Source organism: Stenella coeruleoalba (assembly GCF_951394435.1).
Source record: "Stenella coeruleoalba genome assembly, chromosome: 2".
NCBI classification, from domain to species: Eukaryota; Metazoa; Chordata; class Mammalia; order Artiodactyla; family Delphinidae; genus Stenella; species Stenella coeruleoalba.
The window spans coordinates 148712850-148738863 of record NC_137147.1 but is presented as its reverse complement, the minus strand read 5'-3'; the positions used below and the strand labels follow the sequence as shown (position 1 = coordinate 148738863).

The 26014-nt window shown below is 39.5% G+C and overlaps 2 protein-coding genes across 4 annotated transcripts in view; one reads left to right on the top strand and one right to left on the bottom strand.

The window, feature by feature from the left end:
- ALDH1A2 (aldehyde dehydrogenase 1 family member A2) overlaps positions 1 to 26014 on the bottom strand; it is a 332881-nt gene that overhangs the window by 169925 nt on the left and 136942 nt on the right. The window lies entirely within an intron of this gene.
- The window catches only part of AQP9 (aquaporin 9), a gene marked incomplete at its 5' end in the record, with an annotated part of 33598 nt that continues 22944 nt past the window's right edge, over positions 15361 to 26014 (top strand). The window contains one exon of the mRNA XM_079912118.1: positions 15361 to 15471. Within this exon, the coding sequence (XP_079768244.1) occupies positions 15361 to 15471 (111 nt within the window). The remainder of the gene's footprint in view (positions 15472 to 26014) is intronic.

The following is a 26014-nucleotide window of genomic DNA, read 5'->3' as shown; positions in this document are numbered from 1 at the left end:
TTAAGTAATAACATAACAAGAAACAAAAGAATTGTTTGAAATGCAATATCCTCATTAAATATTCAAAAGACAGTTGATAAAATCCAAACTCATTCTTGTTTTTAAAATCACATTGCTTAAATTTTTTTTTAAAGTCTTATCATGAGAAACAGGAAACATGAAACTTAATGAATGGCCCACTAAAGACACTGTCAGTAAATTAAGGAACAATACAAGGATGCCTGTTTTTATTATTATGATTCAGTATTTCTGTAATGATTTCTGCCCATATAATAAGGGAAGAAAAAGAAATAAATATAAGGATTAAAAAGAAAAAAAGAGAGTAAATGATGATTATTTATAGTTCATATTATATTCTATCTTAAAAATTTAAGATACCAAACAAGTTAGGGCTCTTCAACATTGAAATTAACAGAAATCCTGTTCAAACTGGTTTTGAAAATATTAAACATTATTGGTTTACATAATTGAAAGCCCAGAAATGGCATGGGCCTCAGGGTTGATTGATCCAGTAATTCAGTGATATCATCAAGGACTCAGCTGCATTCTGCCTTCATGTCCTGGTCCCTGTGTCAGCTTAACTGAAAGGCTAGTTTCCCTTAAAGTTATAGGATGGGTGTCTACAGTAGTTGGGGCTATAAGCTTCCTTGTTCATTTCCACGGGATGACAGAGAATTGGGTTCTTACAGCTTTCAGAGAGTTGAGGAATTCCTTTCTAAAGCCTCAGAAAGTTTCTTGTCAAATTTCGTTGGCCCAAATTAAACCACATTGTTATTTCTAAACCAGGCATTGTTTCAAGGGTGGAAAAATGGTTCTCATAGGTTAGACTAATCTGTTTTTACCCTTAAACCTTAAACCTGTATTTACCCTTACTCAGTGTTCCACCCAAAGCCTATAGTTGCCTAGAAAAAAAGGTGGATATCCAAATAAAAATCTGTTCCTATTAGAAAGGGGGCTTAACAGATTCCAAGCAGGCAACTAATGCTGTTCACTACAATGTCAACTAGAAACCTATTTAAAACTATAAGGAGGTTCATTAGAATGGGCAGATAAAAGATATACATGCAGAAATTTGCTTATAATTAATGGTCAGTCAGAAAACAGAATTAAAACAGGGATCTCATCCTAACTCCAAAAATAAAGACAACTAAATATCAAATGCCTAGAAATAAATTTAAGAATTTGCAAGACCCAGTGGAGAAAACAATGTAACCTTACTTGAGAACATAAAAAAAGGCTTGAATAAATGGAGAGATGAGAATTATATTTTTGAAGGGAAAATTCAGTATTATAACTTTATCCATAAAGTTAATGCTTTTTCATTAATTACAGTTGGGAGGGTATGAAAGTTTAAAAATGATTTTAAAGTTCACCTACATAATAAATATTTGAAAACAGTAATTAGGAGGGTCCTACACTACCAAAAACACATCAAAAAGTATAGCAAGACAAGAGTAATTAAAATTACAGAGGAGGAGCTTCAAGATGGCGGAAGAGTAAGACACAGAGATCACCTTCCTCTCCACAAATACATCAGAAATACATCTACATGTGGAACAGCTCCTACAGAACACCTACTGAACACTGGCAGAAGACCTCAGACCTCCCAAAAGGCAAGAAACCCCCCACGTACCTGGGGAGGGCAAAAGAAAAAAGAAAAAACAGAGACAAAAGAATAGGGATGGGACCTGCACCAGTGGGAGGGAGCTGTGAAGGAGGAAAAGTTTCCACACACGAGGAAGCCCCTTCGTGGGCAGAGACTGCGGGTGGCAGAGAGGGGGAAGCTTCGGAGCCACGTAGGAGAGCACAGCAACCAGGGTGCGGAGGGCAAAGTGAAGAGACTCCTGCACAGAGGATAAGTGCTGACCAGCACTCAACAGCCCAAGGGGCTTCTCTGCTCACCCGCCAGGGTGGGTGGGCGGGGGCTGGGAGCTGAGGCTCGGGCTTTGGTCAGATCCCAGGGAGAGGACTGGCGGCGTGAACACAGCCTGAAGGGGCTAGTGCACCACAGCCAGCCAGGAGGGAGTCCGGGAAAAAGTCTGGAGCTGCTGAAGAGGCAAGAGACTTTTCCTTGCCTCTTTGTTTCCCGGTGTGCGAGGAGAGATTAATAGTACTGCTTAAAGGAGCTCCAGAGACGGGCGTGAGCCGTGGCTATCAGCGCGGACCCCAGAGACGGGCGTGGGATGCTAAGGCTGCTGCTGCAGCTGCCAACAAGCCTGTGTGTAACCACAGGTCACTATCCACACCTCCCCTCCCAGGAGCCTGTGCAGCCCGCCACTGCCAGGGTCCCATGATCCAGAGACAACTTCCCGGGAGAACGCACGGCGCGCCTCAGGCTGTTGCATGTCATGCTGGCCTCTGCCGCCGCAGGCTCGCCCCACACTCTATACCCTCCCTGCCCCTGGCCTGAATGAGCCAGAGCCCCTGAATCAGCTGCTCCTTCCACCCCGACCTGTCTGAGCAAAGAAGAGACGCCCTCGGGTGACCTACACGCAGAGGCGCAGCAACAAATCCAATGCGGAACCCCAGGAGCTGTGTGAACAAAGAAGAGAAAGGGAAATTTCTCCCAGCAGCCTCAGGAGCAGTGGATTAAATCTCCACAATCAACTTGATGTACCCTGCATCTGTGGAATACCTGAATAGACAATGAATCATCGCAAATTGAGGCGGTGCACTTTGGGAGCAAAGATATATATATATATTTTTTCCCTTTTTCTCTTTGTGTGAGTGTGTACGTGTATACTTCTGTGTGTGATTTTGTATAGCTTTGCTTTTACCATTTGTCCTAGAGTTCTGTCTGTGTTTTTTTTTTAACTTAAAAAAATTTTTTTTCTTAATAATTAGTTTTTATTTTAATAACTTTATTTTATCTTCTTTCTTTCTTCCTCCCACCCTCCCTCCCTCCCTCCCTCTCTCTCTCTCTCTCTTCCTCCCTCCCTCCCTCCCTCTCTCTCTCTTTCTTTCTTTCTTTTCTCCCTTTTATTCTGAGCCATGTGGATGAAAGGCGCTTGGTGCTCCAGCCAGGCGTCAGGGCTGTGTCTCTGAGGTGGCAAAGCCAAATTCAGGACACTGGTCCACAAGAGACCTCCCAGCTCCACGTAATATCAAATGGCGAAAATCTCCCCAGAGATCTCCATCTCAACACCAAGACCCAGCTTCACTCAATGACCAGCAAGCTGGACACCCTATGCCAAACAACAAGCAAGACAGGAACACAAGGCCATCTATTAGCAGAGAGGCTGCCTAAAATCATAATAAGGCCACAGACACTGCAAAACACACCACCAGACATGGACTTGCCCACCAGAAAGACAAGGTCCAGCCTCATCCACCAGAACACAGGCACTAGTCCCCTCCATCAGGAAGCCTACACAACCCACTGAATCAACCTTAGCCACTGGGGACAGACACCATAAACAACGGGAACTACAAACCTGCAGCCTGCGAAAAGGAGACCCCAAACACAGTAAGATAAGCAAAATGAGAAGACAGAAAAAACAAAGCAGATGAAGGAGCAAGGCAAACCCGACCAGACCTAACAAATGAAGAGGAAATAGGCAGTCTACCTGAAGAAGAATTCAGAATAATGACAGTAAAGATGATCCAAAATCTTGGAAATAAAATAGAGAAAATGCAAGAAACGTTTAACAAGGACCTAGAAGAACGAAAGATGAAACAAACAACGATGAACAACACAATAAATGAAATTAAAAATACTCTAGATGGGATCAATAGCAGAATAACTGAGGCAGAAGAACGGATAAGTGACCTGGAAGATAAAATAGTGGAAATAACTATCGCAGAGCAGAATAAAGAAAAAAGAGTGAAAAGAATAGAGGACAGTCTCCAAGACCTCTGGGACAACATTAAATGCACCAACATTCGAATTATAGGGGTACCAGAAGAACAAGAGAAAAAGAAAGGGTCTGAGAAAATATTTGAAGAGATTATAGTTGAAAAATTCCCTAACATGGGAAAGGAAATAGTCAAGTCCAGGAAGCGCAGCAAGCCCCAAACAGGATAAATCCAAGGAGAAACACACCAAGACATATATTAATCAAGCTATCAAAAATTAAATACGAAGAAAACATATTAAAAGTATCAAGGGAAAAACAACAAATAACATACAAGGGAATCCCCATAAGGTTAACAGCTGATCTTTCAGCAGAAACTCTGCAAGCCAGAAGGGACTGGCAGGACATATTTAAAGTGATGAAGGAGAAAAACCTACAAGCAAGATGACTCTACCCAGCAAGGATCTCATTCAGATTTGATGGAGAAATTAAAACCTTTACAGACAAGCAAAAGCTAAGAGAATTCAGCACTACCAAACCAGCTTTACAACAAATGCTAAAGGAACTTCTCTAGGCAGGAAACACAAGAGAAGAAAAAAACCTACAATAACAAACCCCAAACAATTAAGAAAATGGTAATAGGAACATACATATCAATAACTACCTTGAATGTAAATGGATTAAATGCTCCAACCAAAAGACATAGACTGGCTGAATGGATACAAAAACAAGACCCGTATATATGCTGTCTACAAGAGACCCACTTCAGACCTAGGGACACATACAGACTGAAAGTGAGGGGATGGAAAAAGATATTCCATGCAAATGGAAATCAAAATAGAGCTGGAGCAGGAATTCTCATATCAGACAAAATAGACTTTAAAATAAAGATTATTACAAGAGACAAAGAAGGACACTACATAATGATCAAGGGATCGATCCAAGAAGAAGATATAACAATTGTAAATATTTATGCACCCAAAATAGAAGCACCTCAATACATAAGGCAAATACTAACAGCCATAAAAGGGGAAATCGACAGTAACACAATCATAGTAGGGGACTTTAACACCCCACTTTCACCAATGGGCAGATCATCCAAAGTGAAAATAAATAAGAAAACACAAGCTTTAAATGATACATTAAACAAGATGGACTTAATTGATATTTATAGGAGATTCCATCCAAAAACAATGAAATAAACATTCCTCTCAAGTGCTCATGGAACATTCTCCAGAAGAGATTATATACTGCGTCACAAATCAAGCCTTGGTAAATTTAAGAAAATTGAAATCGTATCAAGTATCTTTTCTGACCACAACGCTATGAGACTAGCTTTCAATTACAGGAAAAAAATCTGTAAAAAATACAAACACATGGAGGTTAAACAATACACTACTTAATAACCAAGAGATCACTGAAGAAATCAAAGAGGAAATCAAAAAATACCCAGAAACAAATGACAATGAAAACACAACGACCCAAAACCTATGGGATGCAGCAAAAGCAGTTCTAAGAGGGAAGTTTATAGCAGCAATACAATCCTACCTTAAGAAACAACAAACATCTCAAAAACACAACCTAACCTTACACCTAAAGAAATTAGAGAAAGAAGAACAAAAAAGCCCCAGTTAGCAGAAGGAAAGAAATCATAAAGATCAGATCAGAAATAAATGAAAACAAAATGAAGGAAATGATAGCAAAGATCAATAAAACTAAAAGCTGGTTCTTTGAGAAGATAAACAAAATTGATAAACCATTAGCCAGACTCATCAAGAAAAAAAGGGAGAAGACTCAAATCAATAGAATTAGAATTGAAAAAGGAGAAGTTACAACAGACACTGCAGAAATACAAAAAACCATGAGAGATTACTACAAGCAACTCTATGCCAATAAAAGGGACAACCTGGATAAATGGACAAATTCTTAGAAATGCACAACCTTCCAAGACTGAAGCAGGAAGAAATAGAAAATATGAACAGACCAATCACAAGCACTGAAATTGAAACTGTGATTAAAAATCTTCCAACAAACAAAAGCCCAGGACCAGATGGCTTCACAGGCGAATTCTATCAAACATTTAGAGAAGAGCTAACAGCTATGCTTCCCAAACTCTTCCAAAATATAGCAGAGGGAGGAACACTCCCAAACTCATTCTACGAGGCCACCATCACCCTGATACCAAAACCAGACAAGGATGTTACAAAGAAAGAAAACTACAGGCCAATATCACTGATGAACATAGATGCAAAAATCCTCAACAAAATACTAGCAAACAGAATCCAACAGCACATTAAAAGGATCATACACCATGATCAAGTGGGGTTTATTCCAGGAATGCAAGGATTCTTCAATATACGCAAATCAATCAATGTAATACACCACATTAACAAACTGAAGGAGAAAAAACATAGTCATCTCAATAGATGCAGAGAAAGATTCTGACAAAATTCAACACCCATTTATGATAAAAAACCCTCCAGAAAGTAGGCATAGAGGGAACTTTCCTCAACATAATTAAGGCCATATATGACAAACCCACAGCCAACATCGTCCTCAATGGTGAAAAACTGAAAGCATTTCTACTGAGATCAGGAACAAGACAAGGTTGCCCACTCTCACCACTCTTATTCAACATAGTTTTAGAAGTTTTAGCCACAGCAATCAGAGAAGAAAAGGAAATAAAAGGAATTCAAATGGGAAAAGAAGACGTAAAAAGCTGTCACTGTTTGCAGATGACATGATACTATACATAGAGAATCCTAAAGATGCTACCAGAAAACTACTAGAGCTAATCAATGAATTTGGTAAAGTAGCAGGATACAAAATTAATGCACAGAAATCTCTAGCATTCCTATACACTAATGATGAAAAATCTGAAAGTGAAATTAAGAAAACACTCCCATTTACCATTTCAACAAAAAGAATAAGATATCTACAAATAAACCTACCGAAGGAGACAAAATGCCTGTATGCAGAAAATTATAAGACACTGATGAAAGAAATTAAAGATGATACAAACAGATGGAGAGATATACCATGTTCTTGGATTGGAAGAATCAACATTGTGAAAATGACTACACTACCCAAAGCAATCTACAGATTCAATGCAATCCCTATCAAACTACCACTGGCATTTTTCACAGAACTAGAACAAAAAATTTCACAATTTGTACGGAAACACAAAAGACTCCGAATAGCCAAAGCAATCTTGAGAAAGAAAAACAGAGCTGGAGGAATCAGGCTCCCTGACTTCAGACTATACTACAAAGCTACAGTAATCAAGACAGTATGGTACTGGCACAAAAACAGAAATATAGATCAATGGAACAGGACTGAAAACCCAGAGATAAACCCACGTACATATGGCCACCTTATCTTTCATAAAGGAGTCAGGAATATACAGTGGGGAAAAGACAGCCTCTTCAATAAGTGGTGCTGGGAAAACTGGACAGGTACATGTAAAAGTATGAAATTAGAACACTCCCTAACACCATACACAAAAATAAGCTCAAAATGGGTTAAAGACCTAAATGTAAGTCCAGACACTATAAAACTCTTAAAGGAAAACATAGGCAGAACACTCTATGACTTAAATCACAGCAAGATCCTTTTTGACCCACGTCCTAGAGAAATGGAAATAAAAGCAAAAATAAACAAATGCGACCTAATGAAACTTAAAAGCTTTTGCACAGCAAAGGAAACCATAAACAAGACGAAAAGACAACCCTCAGAATGGGAGAAAATATTTGCAAATGAAGCAACTGACAAAGTATTAGTTTCCAAAATTTACAAGCAGCTCATGCAGTTCAACATCAAAAAACACAACCCAATCCAAAAATGGGAAGAAGACCTAAATAGACATTTCTCCAAAGAAGATATACAGATGGCCAACAAACACATGAAAGAATGCTCAACATCATTAATCATTAGGGAAATACAAGTCAAAAGTACAATGAGATATCATCTCGCACCAGTCAGAATGGCCATCATCAAAAAATCTACAAACAATAAATGCTGGAGAGGGTTTGGAGAAAAGGGGACCCTCTTGCACTGTTGGTGGGAATGTAAATTGATACAGCCACTATGGAGAACAGTATGGAGGTTCCTTAAAAAACTAAAAGTAGAACTACCATATGACCCAGCAATCCCGCTAATGGGCACATACCCTGAGAAAACCATAATTTAAAAAGAGTCATGTACCAAAACGTTCATTGCAGCTCTATTTACAATAGCCAGGACATGGAAGCAACCTAAGTGTCCATCAACAGATGAATGGATAAAGAAGATGTGGCACATATATACAATGGAATATTACTCAGCCATAAAAAGAAAGGAAATTGAGTTATTTGTAGTGAGGTGGATGGACCTAGAGTCTGTCATACAGAGTGAAGTAAGTCAGAAAGAGAAAAACAAATACTGTATACTAACACATATATATGGAATATAAAAGAAAGGAAAGAAAAAAAAAGGTCATGAAGATCCTAGGGGCAAGATGGGAATAAAGACACAGACCTACTAGAGAATGGACTTGAGGATATGGGGAGGGGGAAGGGTAAGCTGTGACAAAGTGAGTGAGTGGCATGGACATATATACACTATCACACGTAAAACAGATAGCTAGTGGGAAGCAGCCACAAAGCACAGAGAAATCAGCTCGGTGCTTTGTGACCACCTAGAGGGGTGGGATAGGGAGAGTGGGAAGGAGGGAGACACAAGAGAAAGAGATATGGGAACATACGTATATGTATAACTGATTCACTTTGTTATAAAGAAAAAAGTAACACACCATTATAAAGCAATTATATTCCAATAAAGATGTTTAAAAAATTACAATTCTACTTTCAGGAATTCTTTTATATAGCATAGATGGAATTTCAAACCAAACAGTGTTGCAAAACTTGTCAAAATATTTTGGAAATATATTAGAATTCTACCTTATACTGTACATCATAATATATTCTAAAAAACTTAAAAACTTAAGTGTGAAAAGTAAAATCATGAAAATATTGGAATAAAACATAAGACAAAGTTTAATATTTTTGTAATTTGGAGATAGAGTAGGCCTTTTTAGCATAAATACCAAATTTGGTAACCATACAGAAAAATATTTATAGACTTAGGTAGACAAATTTTATAAACTTCTCTATGGCATGCACACATCATCATTATAAATTAAAGATAAAAGATTAAGTGGAAAACGATTTGCCACATATAACAGATAAAAGATTTATATTCTTATAAAGAGTGACAAAAATTAATAAATAAATGAAATGGATGAAAAAGGGGTAGAGGACATCAATTTAAAATGTATAAAAGAATAAACACACATAAATTTAAAACATATAAAAGAATGAACACAAGTAGCTAACACATGAAAGATGACCAACCTCCCTGTTAACCAAAGAAATGCCTACTAAAACAATGCAATTTTTTAACTGCTATAGTCGGAAAAGAATTAGAAAGAATTTACATTAACCAATATTAAAGAGAATGGGAGAAATAGGTACTTCCCGCCCGCCCCCCCTCCCCACCGGCCACACCACATTGCATGCAGAATCGGATCGAAACTGTGCCCCCTGCGGTGGAAGCCAAGAGTCTTAACCACTGGGCCGCCAGGGAAGTCCCGGAGACATAGGTACTTTTAAAACCCAGAATATATGCATATTCTTTGACCAGTAATTCAACTTCTAGGTCATTGTGCTAAGAGATAGATAGATAATTATATACACTAGGATGTTCATTTAATGGGGGCAAAATAGCAACAACCAATTGTCTATTGAAAGGAAGTTGTTTAAATTATGGCGCATTTGTACAATTGAATATTACAGTCATTAAAAAGATGAGTCATACATTGGCTTAGAAAGAAGACAGAAATTCTGAAGAGAAAACACATTAATCTAGTATGTATAATATAATCCCACTTTTAGAAAAAAATATTTATATAGATCTACTGAAAAAAATTCTGGAGGGATATATTTCAATCTGTTAACAGTGGTTATCTATGAGGGCTGGGATTATGACAGATTTTTGTTTTAATTTAAATACTTTTGATTTTTTTTCAGTTTAGTACGATTTTTTGCTCAAGGTAAAGTGGTTATTTTTTACCCCAACTAGAAAAGAAAAAAAGCAGATGAGACATGAAATGGTTGCTATGAATTGAATGTTCGTGTCCTCATACACGAGGCCCTAATTTCCAAATGCGGTGGTGTTTGGAGTGGGGGGACTTTGGGGGAAACTGGTTTTGAATGAAGTTATGGAGGTAGAGTCTCCATGGTGGGACTGGTTCTCTTAAAAGAGGATAAAAAGACTAGAACTCTCAGCCATGTGAGGATGCAACAAGAAGGTGGCTGTCTATACCCAGGAAAGGAGCTCTCACCCTCTCCCAACCTTACTGGTATCCTACTCAGACTTTCAGCCTCCAGAACTGTGAGAAATAAAAGCTTGTTGCTTCAGCCACCCAGTTTACGGGTCTTGATATAGTAGCCCAAATTGACTAAGACTGTGGAATTTGAGGTGAAACAATTCTGAAGGAACGTTTTTCAGGACAGTCAAGACTTAAGCTTGTTTTTAGGCCCCAGGAAAGAAGCCAATGGGGGAAAGAGATTGAGAGAGTGAGGAGAATGTTAGTCAGCCAAGATCTCAGAGGGGCTGGGACAGTACACCAGCATCAGGGCTAACTTTAGAAAGAAAGAAGGGAAAGGACAATATAAATAAAATTAGGGCAACTTTTTGAGGAGAAGAGGTACAAAAGTATTATAGCTAATGAACCCATTTGCTTTCCCAGTGGATTGGGAGAAAAGGTCATCAGCTGAGTAGGAGGACCGGGACAGGGAACTGGAGGGGCATGGAAGAGGTGTATTACTGCTGCAGAGAATGAAATAGTGCATGGTATCTGGAGTATCAGGTATATGTGTGAGATTCCTGAGCTCCATCCTGGATCTACCAAACCATACCCTCTGAAGTTGGGTGTCCGAATGCACCCTGAAGTCTGGAACCTTTGAAATAAAAGGTTAACTAAGGATATGGGACCACTGCTGATGCTAGATCGCAACTATCTCTAGGGTCAATCGACACGTCTATATAATTTTTCCAGCATTATTCACAGTGTGGGAAGAGAGCATTTGAGAAAAATCGATCACTGGATTTACTCAGAGTTGGGCTTTGGCAATATGGGTGTAGAAGAAAGTCAAGGGGTCAATGGAACCAGAGACGCTGGTAAGTGCATCATTAACCCGGGTGACAGTGAGGTAAGGGCTGGGTGGAGAGGGAGGAGTTGAGAAACTGTAATCTATGAAGAGGATGTAAAGCAGATTTGTGAAAGAGAGTGGGTGAAGGGCGGGAACTGGAAGTTTTAGTCAGTGGGATGTGTCTTGGTATGAAAGATTTTGAGAGAGGAGATGGTGACACAGTTCCAACAGTGGCCATGTAAGGGGCTTCTGAACTAGAGTGGGGATAAATTTGGCCAAAGTAGAAGAGGTTGGGGAGTAAAGGTCAGAGTGTGAGATGATTATCCTTACGAACAACAGATTTGTTGAATCCCATGATGGAGGCAAAGATGGTTTCTCTTCTCAAGGCAAAAGCAGAGAAGAGAATGTCAGGGTCACGGAGGGACAGAGGCAGGGAGCAATAAAAGAGCTGGGTACAATATTGTAAATCAACTATACTCCAATAAAAATGTAAAAAAATAAAAGATGAGGAAACTGAGGCAACAAATAAATAAAAGAGCTGGGTAGGCTAGCTCCATAGATTCAGCATGGCACTGTGTCTAGGTAAGCACAATTTTAGGACTGTTGGTGGCAGGATGAGTCAGTATGTTGGCAGCACGGTAACCTCTAGGATATCCATGCAGTGATAGCTGGACTTCTGGTTCAGTACTTTGCGCACGCTTCTATTTTACCATATGATGTGTTCATTTGGAGGTACTTGTCACGTAGACTATATAACTCCTTAGAAGTAGAGATTTGTATTCCTTATTTTTGAATCCCTACTGCTTAATGCTGTGCCTGACATATGGTAAATAATGAAAGGTTCTTCTGAATGAAGGAAAGAAACTAAGCAGCCCCATATTTCTAACAGGAACTTTGGCATGAGGGTGCTTTGCAAAGGGGGGTGTGAGTGAGTTAGGTCTGATGATGAATTCATGGTGATGTAGGTAAAAAGTGTAACTGTCCTCTGAAGGTAGACTGAAAGAAATGATAAATATTTCATCTCCTCCACTTAAGCCTGAAATGTTCAGTACCACAAGCTTAACCTGTGCTTTCTTCAAACTCTCCCCTCAGGTAACCTTATCTTTTTTAAAAATTTAATTTAATTTTAGGTAACCTCATCTTTATTCATGGCTTCAGTTATCACCTCGATGAGCACAAGAACCTTCCCTCTGAATACAGACCTATATCATTTCTAACTTGACATCTTCTCTCAGAAGCACCAGAGAGCCCCTGAGGTCTCAGCCTGCACAAGCAGAATTCATGACCTTCCCTTGCAGTCCTGGTCCTCTTCCAGCATTTCCTCTCTGGAGGCTTAGCACCTCCTTCCCCAACAAGCCAGGAATACAGCCATCAAACTTGAGTTTCTTTTCCTCATCCTTCATATCCAATCCATCAAGTCCTTCCAATTTAAGATATAAAGAACTCTCGAGTCCTTCCATTTCTCTCCATTGTGAAAGCCACCACCTAGTCCTGGAATTCTGGAATATCCCCCAATGTCTACATATGCCCACCTTAGGCCCCCACCAATCCCCTCTCCACCTCACAGCTAGGATGAGGGTTCTCCTCACTCCCTACCTCAACATATGTTTATTCAAACATTATGTGTCATGGAAATGAGTTTTAAAACTCAAATCTGATTGTGTCCTGCTCCTGCTTAAACCACTTCAGTGACTTATTATTGCTCTTACCCTTAACTTGATTTACAAGGGTCACTATGGTCTGATCCCTGCCCACGGCTCCAGGTTCATTCCGCACTGTGCTCCTTTGCTCCCTCTCTTTCATTCTTGGATACACATCATACTGTTCCCACCCCCAGCCCACAAGACATTCCCCACTACACTTGTTTCTGATCTCAGCTCAGACATGATGTCCTTGGAAAAGCTATCAGAGATCTCTGGCAAGATGAAATCCCCCTCTTACATCTGCTTACAGAAATATGTCCTCTATCTTCAGAGCATACATTTCTGTTGTAATTTCATATTTCTGTGTTTATGATTAGTTCACTCACCTCTCTCTCCCTCATGAGACTCTAAGCTCTATAAGGGGCAAGAACCCCATGTGCTTTTGTTAAGTACAGTGTTTGGCACATAATGAGTATGCCATAAATATTTGTTAGGTGAGGGAATGGAGAGACCACAGAACACCCTTGTGTGGTATTAGTTGTAATCACAATGAAGTCCTGTCTCTCTGGTCCATCCACTGGGACCTGGGAATAGCATGGCCATAAATAACTCTTGGAGTATAATTGCTTTACAATGGTGTGTTAGTTTCTGCTTTATAACAAAGTGAGTCAGCTATATGCATACATATATCCCCCTCCCTCTTATGTCTCCCTCCCACCCTCCCTATCCCACCCCTCTAGGTGGTCACAAAGCACCAAGCTGATCTCCCTATGCTATGCAGCTGCTTCCCACTAGCTATCTATTTTACACTTGGTAGTGCATATCTGTCAATGCTACTCTCTCACCTCGTCCCAGCTTCCCCTTCCCCTTCCCTGTGTCCTCAAGTCGATTCCTCTACATCTGCGTCTTTATTCCTGTCCTGCCCCTAGGTTCTTCAGAACAACTTTTTTTTTTAGATTCCATATATATGTGTTAGCATACGGTATTTGTTTTTCTCTTTCTGACATACTTCACTCTGTATGACAGATTCTAGGTCCATCCACCTCACTACAAATAACTCAATTTCGTTTCTTTTTATGGCTGAGTAATATTCCATTGTATATATGTGCCACATCTTCTTTACCCATTCATCTGTTGATGGATACTTAGGCTGCTTCCATGTCCTGGCTATTGTAAATAGAGCTGCAATGAACATCGTGGTACATGCATGCCTCTTTTTGAATTATGGTTTTCTCAGGGTATATGCCCAGTAGTGGGATGGTATCCATAAGTTAACCAGGAGTTACAGTCAAAATGCTCATTCCTGTTTTGGCTCTGCAATGGCATGCCCTCAGGCAAGTTAGAACCTCTTTAGGCCTTAACACTTGATTTCACCTACAGACTAGGTATATCTTCTGTCCTTGAAATCTCTATAGCTGTTTTTTCCAGGCCCCTCTTCCAGCCTGCCTCCTCAACTGGGAATGACTGTGGGCCTCCTGCAAAGATAGGGGAGGGTCTGAAAAAGAGCACGCTTTTCTGTGGGAGGACTGGGAGGAAGCACACAGCAAGGGTACTAATTCCATGGGACTGCCTTGGTATTCAGAAACAACTGCTGGATTCTACTTCCTCTCACAAACTAGTTTTGAAAAACAAGGCTTGAATACTTGACATGATGAGAAGCTAGTCCTGAACACAGTTTGTTGCCTGTAAGGATGTTACATCAAACTTAAAAGATATAATCTAGGAGCCTTGTTTAGGCATGTTTACTCCCTTTCTTGTTTAATTGGGGTGACATATACTCAGATTGATCTCCTTCTGGCTTAGTGATCTCCAAGCAGTATAGACTTTCAAGCTACTATTGTTTATTTGTATGTATTTTGCCTAAATATTTCATGGAAAATGAAGGAGAGTAACTTGGTTTTCAAACTAGAATGCTTCTTAAGAAGTTGGCTTCTCCATCTTTCTGATTCTCGATCCCAAGCTATCCTCAGTAGATGAACCCCAGCTACAGTAACAGAGGAGTAGATCCCATCCTGTCCTACAGACTTGCCATGTGAGACTTGGAATGGTCTCTCTGTACGTTAATTTCTCCACCTCTAGAACAAATGCAGTGGTTCTTAACACCCTCAGGGAGGTGTAATTAAATCACTGAAATGTTACTGGAAGAAAAAAGAGTGATTAATTTTGTTGAACAACACATCTTATTTTTCTTCTTGTTCTCCAATTTGCATGAAAGCTCCTTCAGAAAAGAATGTTTACATTAGATGTGTACATACCTGATCTGACAATTCCAAACTACACCTCAACCAACCAATTCTGAATAGGAAAAAAACATCAGAAGCTTGCAATTGTGCAACATGTAAATCTCTCCTGGACTGGAGCCCATTACTGTGGTTTGGCAACGCAACCAAAATATATCTTCTCTCATCTCTTGAAAAAAAACCCAACAGAGAAAAAAAAATACCTTGAAAATAAAGGTAATGATTAATCCATCAGGTACAAAAAAGACTGTTTTCAGGATTTCAGGTTCTAATACGCCATTTCAAATAAACAGCAGCAAACAGGGAATGACAATTTCACCAGAAGAGGATTAAGCCACAGGCTCTAATTGGGACTGGATTTGTACAGCCATATTATCTAATCAGGCATCTCCAGGAATCTGTGAGCAGTTGTTAAAACTTCCATGTGCCAGTGAAATAGGGACCAGAAGAAGCAGGTATTGGTGAAAAGAGTGGTCCTTGTAGAGGCCCCAAGATGCAGCCTGAGATGGAACAAAAGAAAAAAAGCTTGAAGCAGAGACTGGTCTTGAAGAGCAGCTTAGCTAAAGAAATGCTCTCCGAGTTCTTGGGCACATTTATAATGATTGTGAGTATTCTCTGATTTGTTATAAAAAAATAACAAAAAGTTATTTTTGTCCATAAACTTTGTACATTAAAAGTTCTTTGGTAATGTACAGCATGGTGACTACAGTTAATAATACCATATTACATATATGAAAATTGCTAAGAGAGTGTATCTTAAAAGTTCTCATCACAAGATAAAAAAATGTGTAACTGGGCTTCCCTTGTGGTGCAGTTGTTGAGGGTCCGCCTGCCGATGCAGGGGACACGGGTTCATGCCCCGGTCTGGGAAGATCCCACATGCCGCGGAACGGCTGGGCCCATTAGCCATGGCCGCTGAGCCTGCGCGTCCGGAGCCTGTGCTCCACAATGGGAGAGGCCACAACAGTGAGAAGTCCGCGTACCGCAAAAAAAAAAAAAAAAAAGTGTAACTATGTGTGGGTGATAGATGTTAACTAGACTTATTGTGGTGCTCATTTCATTATATAAACAAATATTGAATTAGTATGTCGCACACCTGAAACTAATAAATTGTTATATGCTAATTATACCTAATTTTTAAAAAAGTTCTTTGCATTGGGTAAATACATAATACTTTAGGAGACTAAGCCAACACTGAGAAACAAATGTGAATTCAAAAAATGGAACTAGTGTAAAATAAGAGAGAGCAATACGTTTTCTGGTCTCTGAAAACCTCTTTGTACCTGATTTGTTCAAGTATTTTCAAGGTGTTATGGACAATTTCCTACATTCCCTCTTGACCATCCTCACCTCTCATCTATGGTGACTTGTTAGGCAGGGGTAGTGTGGGGGAGAAGGGCATTGGAAGGAACAGAGAGAGAAAATAAAAGTCCAAGATTCTTCTGATTCTCGTCACTCTTTACTGGAAAATTGCCCTCAGGGAGACAGAAACCCTGGGGTCATGTTACTTGATAATTTGGTCCCAAAGGGGAGAGTGGTTACTGCCCCGGGCCTAACTTCATCCTCAAGGTGATCTGTGGTATAGAGAAGTGAGGCAAATTCAGTTACAATTCTAAGTGCTCTGCAAAAAATACAGAAGAGGAAGTAAACTAAACATCTATGTATTTTGTAACCAAAAAAGTTAAAACCCTCTTTATTTCTTAACAAGAACCTATTTCATGATCCCATCCTGTCTGAGTTAAGTAAAGGAAAGTGGCTTTTAGCCATTCACTATTCTACTCATGCAAATAGTATTGTGTCTTCCCCTACTATTCAAGGTGGGAGCTAAAGAAATAATATCTTAATACTGTATGCTGAAAAGTTAAACTTTGTATCGTCTGGCTAAAGCCAATAATTTCCTGAAAGGTTTGATTTCTATTTATACTGTTCTAAAACAAACCCTGATGAAATCTTTCATGGTGAGTATAATCTTCAATTTTGTTGAGGCTTGTGGGGATGTGTAAACAAGAAACTTCTGCAAAAACACAATTTTTAATATACATGTAAATTAAAAATTTAATTTTTAATAAATCTACATGGTTTTTCTCAAAGGTTATTCAAAGTAATTGTTTCTGCTTTATTAGAAAATGTGCATTTTGCCTGACTTTCTCTAGTAAAAAGCTTTGCATGTTGATAAGGCATGGAGCAAAGGGAGCACTGAAAAGATGACAGAGTATATGCAGGACTCACTGGTCTTTCATATGTAAAATTAGTTTTCCCCCAGACACTGGGAGTCTGATGCCATTTGCCTCCCTCTTCTCGAAAACTGCTCTTAAGGGAAGCATCTCAAGCTCACTCACACTGTGGTATAAATGACTAATAAGGGCTACTCGTAGCACTAAGGAAAGAGCAGGTCCATGAAAAATTCTCTGTATACTACAACTAAAAACAACAATAATTAAGTCATAAGCTAAAAAACTAGCTCTAATTTGGCCTTTTAGACATTGGGATAGGTAAGTCTTTATGCCTTTGCTAGTGCCATGGAAATATTTGTTTGATATATTTTTAGCTACTTTATGGTTATTATCACTATTGTGAATAGTACCTTTTAAAAATTATATTTTCTAATTGGTTATTACTAGGGTTTAAGAACAATATTGATTTTTGTATATTGATTTTACATTCAGCAAACTTGGTAATTCTCTTATTAATTCAAATAAGTTTATAGATTATCTTGGCTATTCTGTATAGATCAAGGCCATCAAATTTGAGTGCCACTAGCCATATGTGGCTACTTAAAATTAATCTTAAATAAAATTAAAACTTTAGTTCCTCAGTCTTCCTAGTTCCACTTCACGTGCTCAAGAGCCATATATGACTACTGACTACCATACTGGACGACACAGATGTAGAACTTTTCTCTCACTGAAAAATGCATTATTGGACTGTGCTGACACAGATAATACTTTTTTCTGAGAATATGAGAGTTTTTATTTTCTTTCTTTTTAGTCCTTAAATTGTTAATTTCTTCTTACTATCTTATTATAGTGGTTAAAACCTCTTGTTCAATGTTATTAGAAGCTATAATTGCAGCATTCTTGTTCTATTCCCAACTTTCAAAAATCTGCTTCTTGTATTTTACCATGAAATGTGATAGTTTCTGTAAGTTTTTGGTAGACATATTTTTTTAACAGAGAATGATACTCCTAATTTATTTATTTATTTATGGCTGTGTTGGGTCTTCGTTTCTGTGCGAGGGCTTTCCCTACTTGTGGCAAGTGGGGGCCACTCTTCACCGCGGTGCGTGGGCCTCTCACTATCGCAGCCTCTCTTGTTGTGGAGCACAGGCTCCAGACGCGCAGGCTCAGTAATTGTGGTTCACAGTTGCTAGGCAGCTTGTGGGATCTTCCCAGACCAGGGCTCGAACCTGTGTCCCCTGCATTGGCAGGCAGATTCTCAACCACTGTGCCACCAGGGAAGCCCTGGTAGACATTCTTGATTTGAGAAAGGAAACTCCTGTCTGTTCCTCATTTACTAAAACTCTCATTAGGAAAGATTGTTGAATTTTTAAAAAATACCTTTCTACATCTATTAAAATAAGCACAAGGGCTTCTTATCTGTTGATAAAGAAAATTACATTGATAAATATTTTTGGGTTAAATCATCATTACATTCCTGAGATTAATTCCCACCTACTCATGCAGCATTCAGTTTGCAATGTCTTATTAAGAATCTGAACTATAATTTCATTTATTATGTTGCCCTTGTCTAGTTTTATTACCAAAGCTATATTAGCTTCATGAAATGTTTTGGAATTTTTCTCTCTTTTTATGTTTTCTGGAACATTTTGTATAAAATGAGGATTATGTTTCTTAAAGATTACTTAGCATGTGAACTGAAAAAGGGAGAAGGAGAGAGAAAAAGAGAGAGAGATGTGTGAGAGAAGGTTTCTCTAAAGCTATGTCTCATTTAGATTTTCTATTCTTAATTCCATTTTGGCAATTTATTTTTTTCCTAGGGAACTGTACACTTCATTTCTGTTTTCAAATGTAGTTTTTCAAAATTGTTAATACTTTCAAAATTAACATAGTGAAAGCAGTAATTTTGAGATGATTTTTCATAGTATTTGCTTACAGCTTTTAAAAATCTCTTCTGTACCTGTGGTGATGCCCTTTCTTTAATTTTTAACGTGGTTTCTTTGTTTTCCACTTAGTAGTTTCTGCTTTGACCTTTCTTATATTCTCCCATTGAGTTGATCAGATTTGTTTCTCCCTTTTCTCCTCTGCTTACACTTTCTATTCTTTAAGTACTTATCCTTACATTTAAAAATGTTATTATTGCATTCACAAACTTTAAAGTGAATTAATATCTCTTTGCTTCTGAACAACACAAAAACTTTTTAAAAGCCTCATTGTAATCAACCACTCCATCTTATGCCATTGTTATCTAATATTCTATTCTCATTATTCTTAATATTAGTGTTTTTAAGAGTGAATACTCATTTAAATTTACTATCATTTACCAGTTTACCTGCTAATCATTACTGCATCCATTCATTACTTTCTTTCAGGTGCAATGTTCTTTGTGCAATAAACTTTCTTAAGGAAATTTTTCAGGAAGGGTGTGTTAGGGATAAACTTTCTCAGTCTTTGTTTGCCTATGTCTTTATTTCATTCTCAAGGTTCAGTGATAAATTAGTTGATAAACTTTAGGTTGATGATTGGTTTTGTTTATAATTTGCAGGTGTCATCCCAATGTCTTTATTATTGCTATTGACAAGTCTGTTACTGGTCTAATTTTTGTCCGTAATAACCTGCATTTCTCTGCCTACTATTACAAGTTTCTTCTTTTTCCTGAAACTTCACTATAATATGACTAGGAATGAATCTTTGTAGTGCTCAGGATTCACTGTTCATCTTCAATGTAAAGATTTGCAATTTTCATTCTAGAAAATTCTCAGCTTATCACCTTTCCTCTCCTCCAGACTATTTTCTCCTTTTAGAATTCCTATTATATTTGTATATATGCTTGACCCTCTCACTTTTTCCTATATGTCTCTTAACCATTCTTTCATAAATCTATCTCAACCTCTCTATGATGAATTTTCTGTAGTGTTCTTAAATCTGTCTTCTGATTCACTAATTTCCTATTCAGTTATATTTAGTCTTCTGTTTAATACATTCATTAAGTCTTCAGTTTCATTAATATGTTTTCATTTCTAGAAGTTCTATTTGGTTCTTTTACTTAATTGCTTTTCTTTTCCCTCCTTATGTGTTTATTTTTAATCTGTTTAACTTACTAAAGCCTAACATATTTACAGTATTTTATGATATTTTATTTCCATCATCTCAAGTTTTGGAGTTGCTAATCATCTTGCTTATTTTATCCACTGTCTCATTCACAAAGGATCATTTCCTTTAGTGTTTTGTAAATTTGTATTGTAAGCTCTTCAGGAAGGTTTATTATTCAGTGTGGGAAATCTGTACGGCCTGAACCTGTGGAGTTGCTCTTCCAGAACAGGTTTGCATTTGCTTTTGCTAGGGTGTCCAGGTATATCACCAACCAGAAATGATTACTGTGAGGTAGAAAACTGACAAAAAAGAAGACTGATGAATGTGGGTGTGGTGGTGAAGAGCACTCACTCTAGAGAACAGCTCTCTGCTCCCTTTCTCCCACATGGGATGTGTGACCATGAGTGACTAGGAAACCCCATGCTTTCTCTAAATGAGGCTGATCCTCTTCAAGTCCTGAGACCCTGAGTCAGTATCAGCTGAAGAAGGATTTTCCTGTGGGCTTCCCCTTACCATCAGTGAACATGAAGGGCCAGACTAACTTGGGAAATTTCAGAGTTCCAAAGAACCTGGGGAGAAACGTCTGTTCTGAGTCACTGATCTAAGGGCTGCAGACTCATAAAGCCAAATTTGATTCTGCCAAACAAAACTGTGCTTGTGATCCCTGAGTTTTAATTTTGACCCAGAACACTTGCTATTTTCATTACTTTCAAAGGGGAAGTATTTTTGTTTTTTACTTTCCAGAAGTGGAGTTGCTTAATTTTTCTTTAATGACAAAATTTTCTGCAACATGTTTTCATTACTTGACAAGAAAGGAGAACATGGGATGAGAGCAGAAGCTGGCTCCTCCTTACTCATCAGCCTTGTGATGTAGATATGGCATAAAGTGAGGCCTTTGAGGAAGGGAAGCCTCACAGAAGTGAGACAACCCATACAACATATCAAGATGCTGAAAGAGCCCAGCAGTGACTCCATGCATCTACTGGGCACCTTATTTCACATCTGAGGTAGGATTGCTACGTTCACTGACCCTGGAAAGCAAAGCAAATGCTTTAAAAGAAAATATGCCAGCAAAATATGCACCGCCCCCCCTCAGCCATCTTGATAGATTGGCTGATATGCTCTAAGGTACAGGTCTGGGATGGTCAGCGAAGACCAAAAAGGACCCAAGGGTTTAGTCCCTCTCGTCCTAGAATTGGCCCACATGGCTTAGACTCTGTGTAAAACTTTCTTAGCAGGACAACTCCCCTCAAAACCTATGCCTTGGGCTTCCCTGGTGGCGCAGTGGTTGAGAGTCCGCCTGCCGATGCAGGGGACACAGGTTCGTGCCCCGGTCCAGGAAGATCCCACAGATCGGACGTGCAGCCTCAGTGGCCATGGCTCATGGGCCCAGCCGCTCTGTGGCATGTGGGATCTTCCCGGACCGGGGCACGAACCCGTGTCCCCTGCATCAGCAGGCGGACTCTCAACCACTGAGCCACCAGGGAAGCCCTAAGTAGTTTTCTTAACTGTAGGAGTTATCAGAGCCTTTAATCTTCACTGTAAATTTCTAAGAGGGGACTAGAACATACAGTTGTCCCCAGAGTTACTTGACCACAAACCACTTTTTTTGAGGAGCACCTCACAGAACTGATAAACTGTGGAACACACTTTGGCAACTGCAAGCCCTGGAATGAACCTAAGAAACAAATCAGTGCCCAAAACTCCTCCATCTTCAGTGATCTTCCAGATTGAGGGTGACCCGAGGTATACTTGACTTTGTTGGGCCACTCTGAATAAAGAGAGAATTGTCCTCAGCAACCCCCCATCCACACCCAGCACACTCAGCCCCATGGTTATCCTGATATGAACACACACACCTTAATCAATAATTAGTTTCTTATTCTGGCCCTGGGATCATGGTCAAGCTCTTGTCCAAGCTAACATTATTTGGGATGAGCTGAGGGAGGAGTGAATGCCTGGTGTAGATCAGAAAAGGAGAGCACTATTCTTTTCAGCCTAGTGGAAATAGTGGAGTTTAGTCATCTCTCATTTCTGAGGTCTGTGTTGGTTCTTGGTACTCTTTTCTATTTGGAGACCTATAAAATTGGCCATTTGCCCATTCACCTGTTTCTCAAATCTCAGATTCCTCTCTTTTGATGAACCTGCCTTAATATCATCTCTTTTGAAGTACAGCTGGTTCTTGAGAGGTCACTGATCACATTCTGATATTATCTCAGGCTACATGCCACCCAATACTTTATTTTTAACTGGAATGTCCAGATTTCAGTCTTGGTTCTTTGTGACCTTTTTTGTTATGACTGAGAAAGTTTTATTTTCCAGTTGGAAAACTAACTGACTGGAAAGCCGTGCCTGAAGAGGCATTCTGTCCTAATAAACAAACCAAGCAGCCCCACCAAGGTAGCAGAAGTTGTCTCAGGAGAAACACAGGACTGGGAATCAGAGAACCTGGCTCCCGACTCAGATTCTGTCACTTATTAGCTATAGGATTTTTTGCTAAGTCATCCAGTCTTTCACTTTTTAAATGAGGATTAAGTGTTGGGAGGAATAACGGAAGTAACAGAAGTGAGCATGCTTGGCCCACAGTATACATGCTGTAAATGTTTGCTCATTCATCCACCCAGCGGCCAAAATTATGTGCAATCAAACCTGGGCTTTATCACATACTGCCTGTGTGTATGTGAGGAATTCTCTTGACCTCTTAACCTCCCTAAGCTTTGTTTCCTGATATGTAAAGTGGAGACAGTTAAGAGGACCTGACTCATAGGGTCTTTGTGAGGATTAATGGGCTAATGTATGCTATTATACTGAATAAGTAGTATTTGTTATTGTTGTTCTTGTTGTTACTACTATCATTACATGTTCCAATGGACACAGTTACATAAACTAAATAGGTATATACAGACAGATAGAGTAGGAGGTGGGACTTCTGGTAACACATACCTACAGCACGGGCCGGAGGGACAAGGTTTGCAGAGACCAGTATACTGACAGGTTGGGATTTGTTCTTCCTCTCCAATTACAAAAGACACAACGCTTACAGGGAGAGGAGAGCCTGTGGCAGGCCCCAAAATGACTTTCTTCTCAAGAATAGGACTGTGTTTTCGGTCTCCCTGTTACTACCTCCCTAGATAAAGCTTTGCCCATAGTTATTCCTTCACTTGAACGTAGCCAACAATCCTTCCTCCAGAAAGTGGGAGGCTGTCCTGCGTCTCAGCCCAGGTAGGTTATCCCCATGGTATCTGTGGGGCCAGGAAGTCACTGGCCCCAAAATCTCAATGGGTTTCTCTTTCTAGGACTTAAGATGGTACTCAATAGCCCCAAAGCTTATTGAGACCAGTCAGGTAAGATATCTGAGTGACATGGGCATGGTGGAGTTAGGGAGGAAGTGGACAGTGTATGCCATGTCCTGGGGGGGCAGCTGCCACCCAGACCGTCTCCACTGTGGCTAAGTGGGAATGGGGTAAGGCTTTATCAGATATTCCAGTTTTTCAAGAATGGTCAGTAATCCAGAGTTCTGTGTGTAATTTTTTTAGCAAATTTATGTGGTTTTTTTTGGCTATGTTGGGTCTTTGCTGCTGCGCGTGGGCTTTCTCTAGTTGTGGCAAGCAGGGGCTACTCTTCGCTGCAGTGCGCGGGCTTCTCATTGCAGCGGCTTCTCTTGTTGTGGAGCATGGGCTCTAGATACACGGGCTTCAGTAGTTGTGACTCATGGGCTCTAGAGCACAGGCTCAGTAGTTGTGGCGCACGGGCTTAGTTGCTCCACGGCACGTGGGATCTTCCTGGACTAGGGCTCGAACCTGTGTCTCCTGCATTGGCAGGCAGATTCTAAACCACTGTGCCACCAGGGAAGCACAATTTTTCTATTTTTAAATACTGGTAACAATTTCTAAAATTATAAAAAATCACCATGTGGGCCAAACAAAACACATCTTTGAGTCAATCCTACTCATAGGCTGTCTTTAGCCATGGACCACCAGTTTGTGACTCTGCCCTGAAGGTGTCTTTAACCACATTCTACAAAGACAAAATATTCTCACCACAAAAGCGCAAATGGAGAGATTGTGAGGGCTACTGTCCAATATCGTCTGTTTACAGGGGCCCTGGCTATTAGAAATCTAAGTCCTACATGCAAGATTGTGGTCCTTTCCTTTCCCCATCCTACCCCCTGGTAAAATTGGTTGAGGCAATAGGGTGAAAACAGTTTGATTTCTGGCAATATCAGAAGATAAATCTTGATCTTATATTATCGTAGTCAAGTTCCTCATGAGGCCAATCTGTTATACACTCGTGATATATTAATACATCTAGGACTTAATAGTACTGTCAGGTGGCTCAATAATTTTGGGTATTAATCAAGTAATTCAAGAATTTGGGGAGACTTAAATGTCAAAATTTCCATCACCTAGTTAGTAAGGCTGAATTATGAAACCACATCCCCATGCACACTTTCCCTAGGCATAAATACTTAAACCATCCACGAATAACAGGATTATAACATAAAACGACAGGGAATCACTTCATACTGTTCTTGTGATTCTTACCAGTTCCCAGCTCCTACCTCTCCTACTGGTCTGTGAACTTTGGAGGCCCTGTGTCTGTTTTTTTGCATCCCTATGACACCAGGCACTGTGCATGGCACTTAGAAGTTTTCATTGTACATGAACAGGGAGGAATGGATGAAGAAAAGTGAATGCCAATTCCCAGTGAGAGGTATTTGTAGATTTGGAGATCTTCATTTCCCACAATTTGATTTTTTGAAAGAGAGGCTTCTGAAGTACAAATCTGGACAAATGACTTATTTGGCTCAGGTACACTTGAGGGCTGTTTATGTAAGTGAAGGAACATGAACTTTGGACGGAAATGTTAATTTTAGGTTCAAAACGATCTTCTCACTAGCTATAGTCCTCAGGCAAATTACTTAATTTCTTTGACCTAAGTTTTCTTTAGATGAAAAGAGCAGTTTTCCTCCCCCTTAGGTTATTATTGGGACTAAATGAGATTATTTATAACATATCTATATCTATATATATATGTGGGTGGGTGGGTGGGGGTATACATATACACTCACCCACCTACACATAATACAACTCAGTTTATTTAAAATATAAATGTTGCCACAGATATGCCCTTTTAATGCTGACTTCTGTTTTATGAATATTTACATCATTTAATGACAAATTATCTACTGAAGAATACTTTTCATTCAAAATATATTCCTTACCTATTTCCAAGAAGACCTGCAGCAACATAAGGTAAATAGTCATACATGGTTCATGTCTTGGGTCACGCTGTTGCTGCCCACATGGCACACAGCAAACATGACCCAAACTGACATTACTGGATTAAAGGAGGATATTGGCTTCCTAGATACATTTTTAAAAGAACAATAGTAAATAAACACTAGCCAGGTGTGCTTTGGAGATACTGGAGCAGTTTAGAATGGCCACCTGGGTTAGTTCTTTGGCTCTTTTTCAGTAAAATGTACTAACGGGGCACTTCGGGTAGAGAGGAAGAGGTGGAATTGGTTGACTTCTTGAGTCTTGGTGTTGTGAATAGGTTGAATGCTAAATAAGTGCCCTAAATTTTGGCCAGCTCCACAAGAAATCCACATGGCTCGTGGGTGTGGTTTGTAAGTGTAGAAAAGGCCCACCCCACCTTCTCTCAGCCCACTGACTCCCCGGAGTAGGCAGGTTTTATCAGCATTAGGGGGAGGAGTGTGATTTCTGCTGATGACTACAAGATTGGGAGACACTATGAGGAAAGAAAACGAGCAAAAGAGAACAAGAGAGGAAAAGGTTTAACTCTGCCTTCAGGTCTAGTTTTCCCCGGTGAGCACTTGGTCATCTAGTGGAAGTTGTCTCTGCAAAGGGAGCT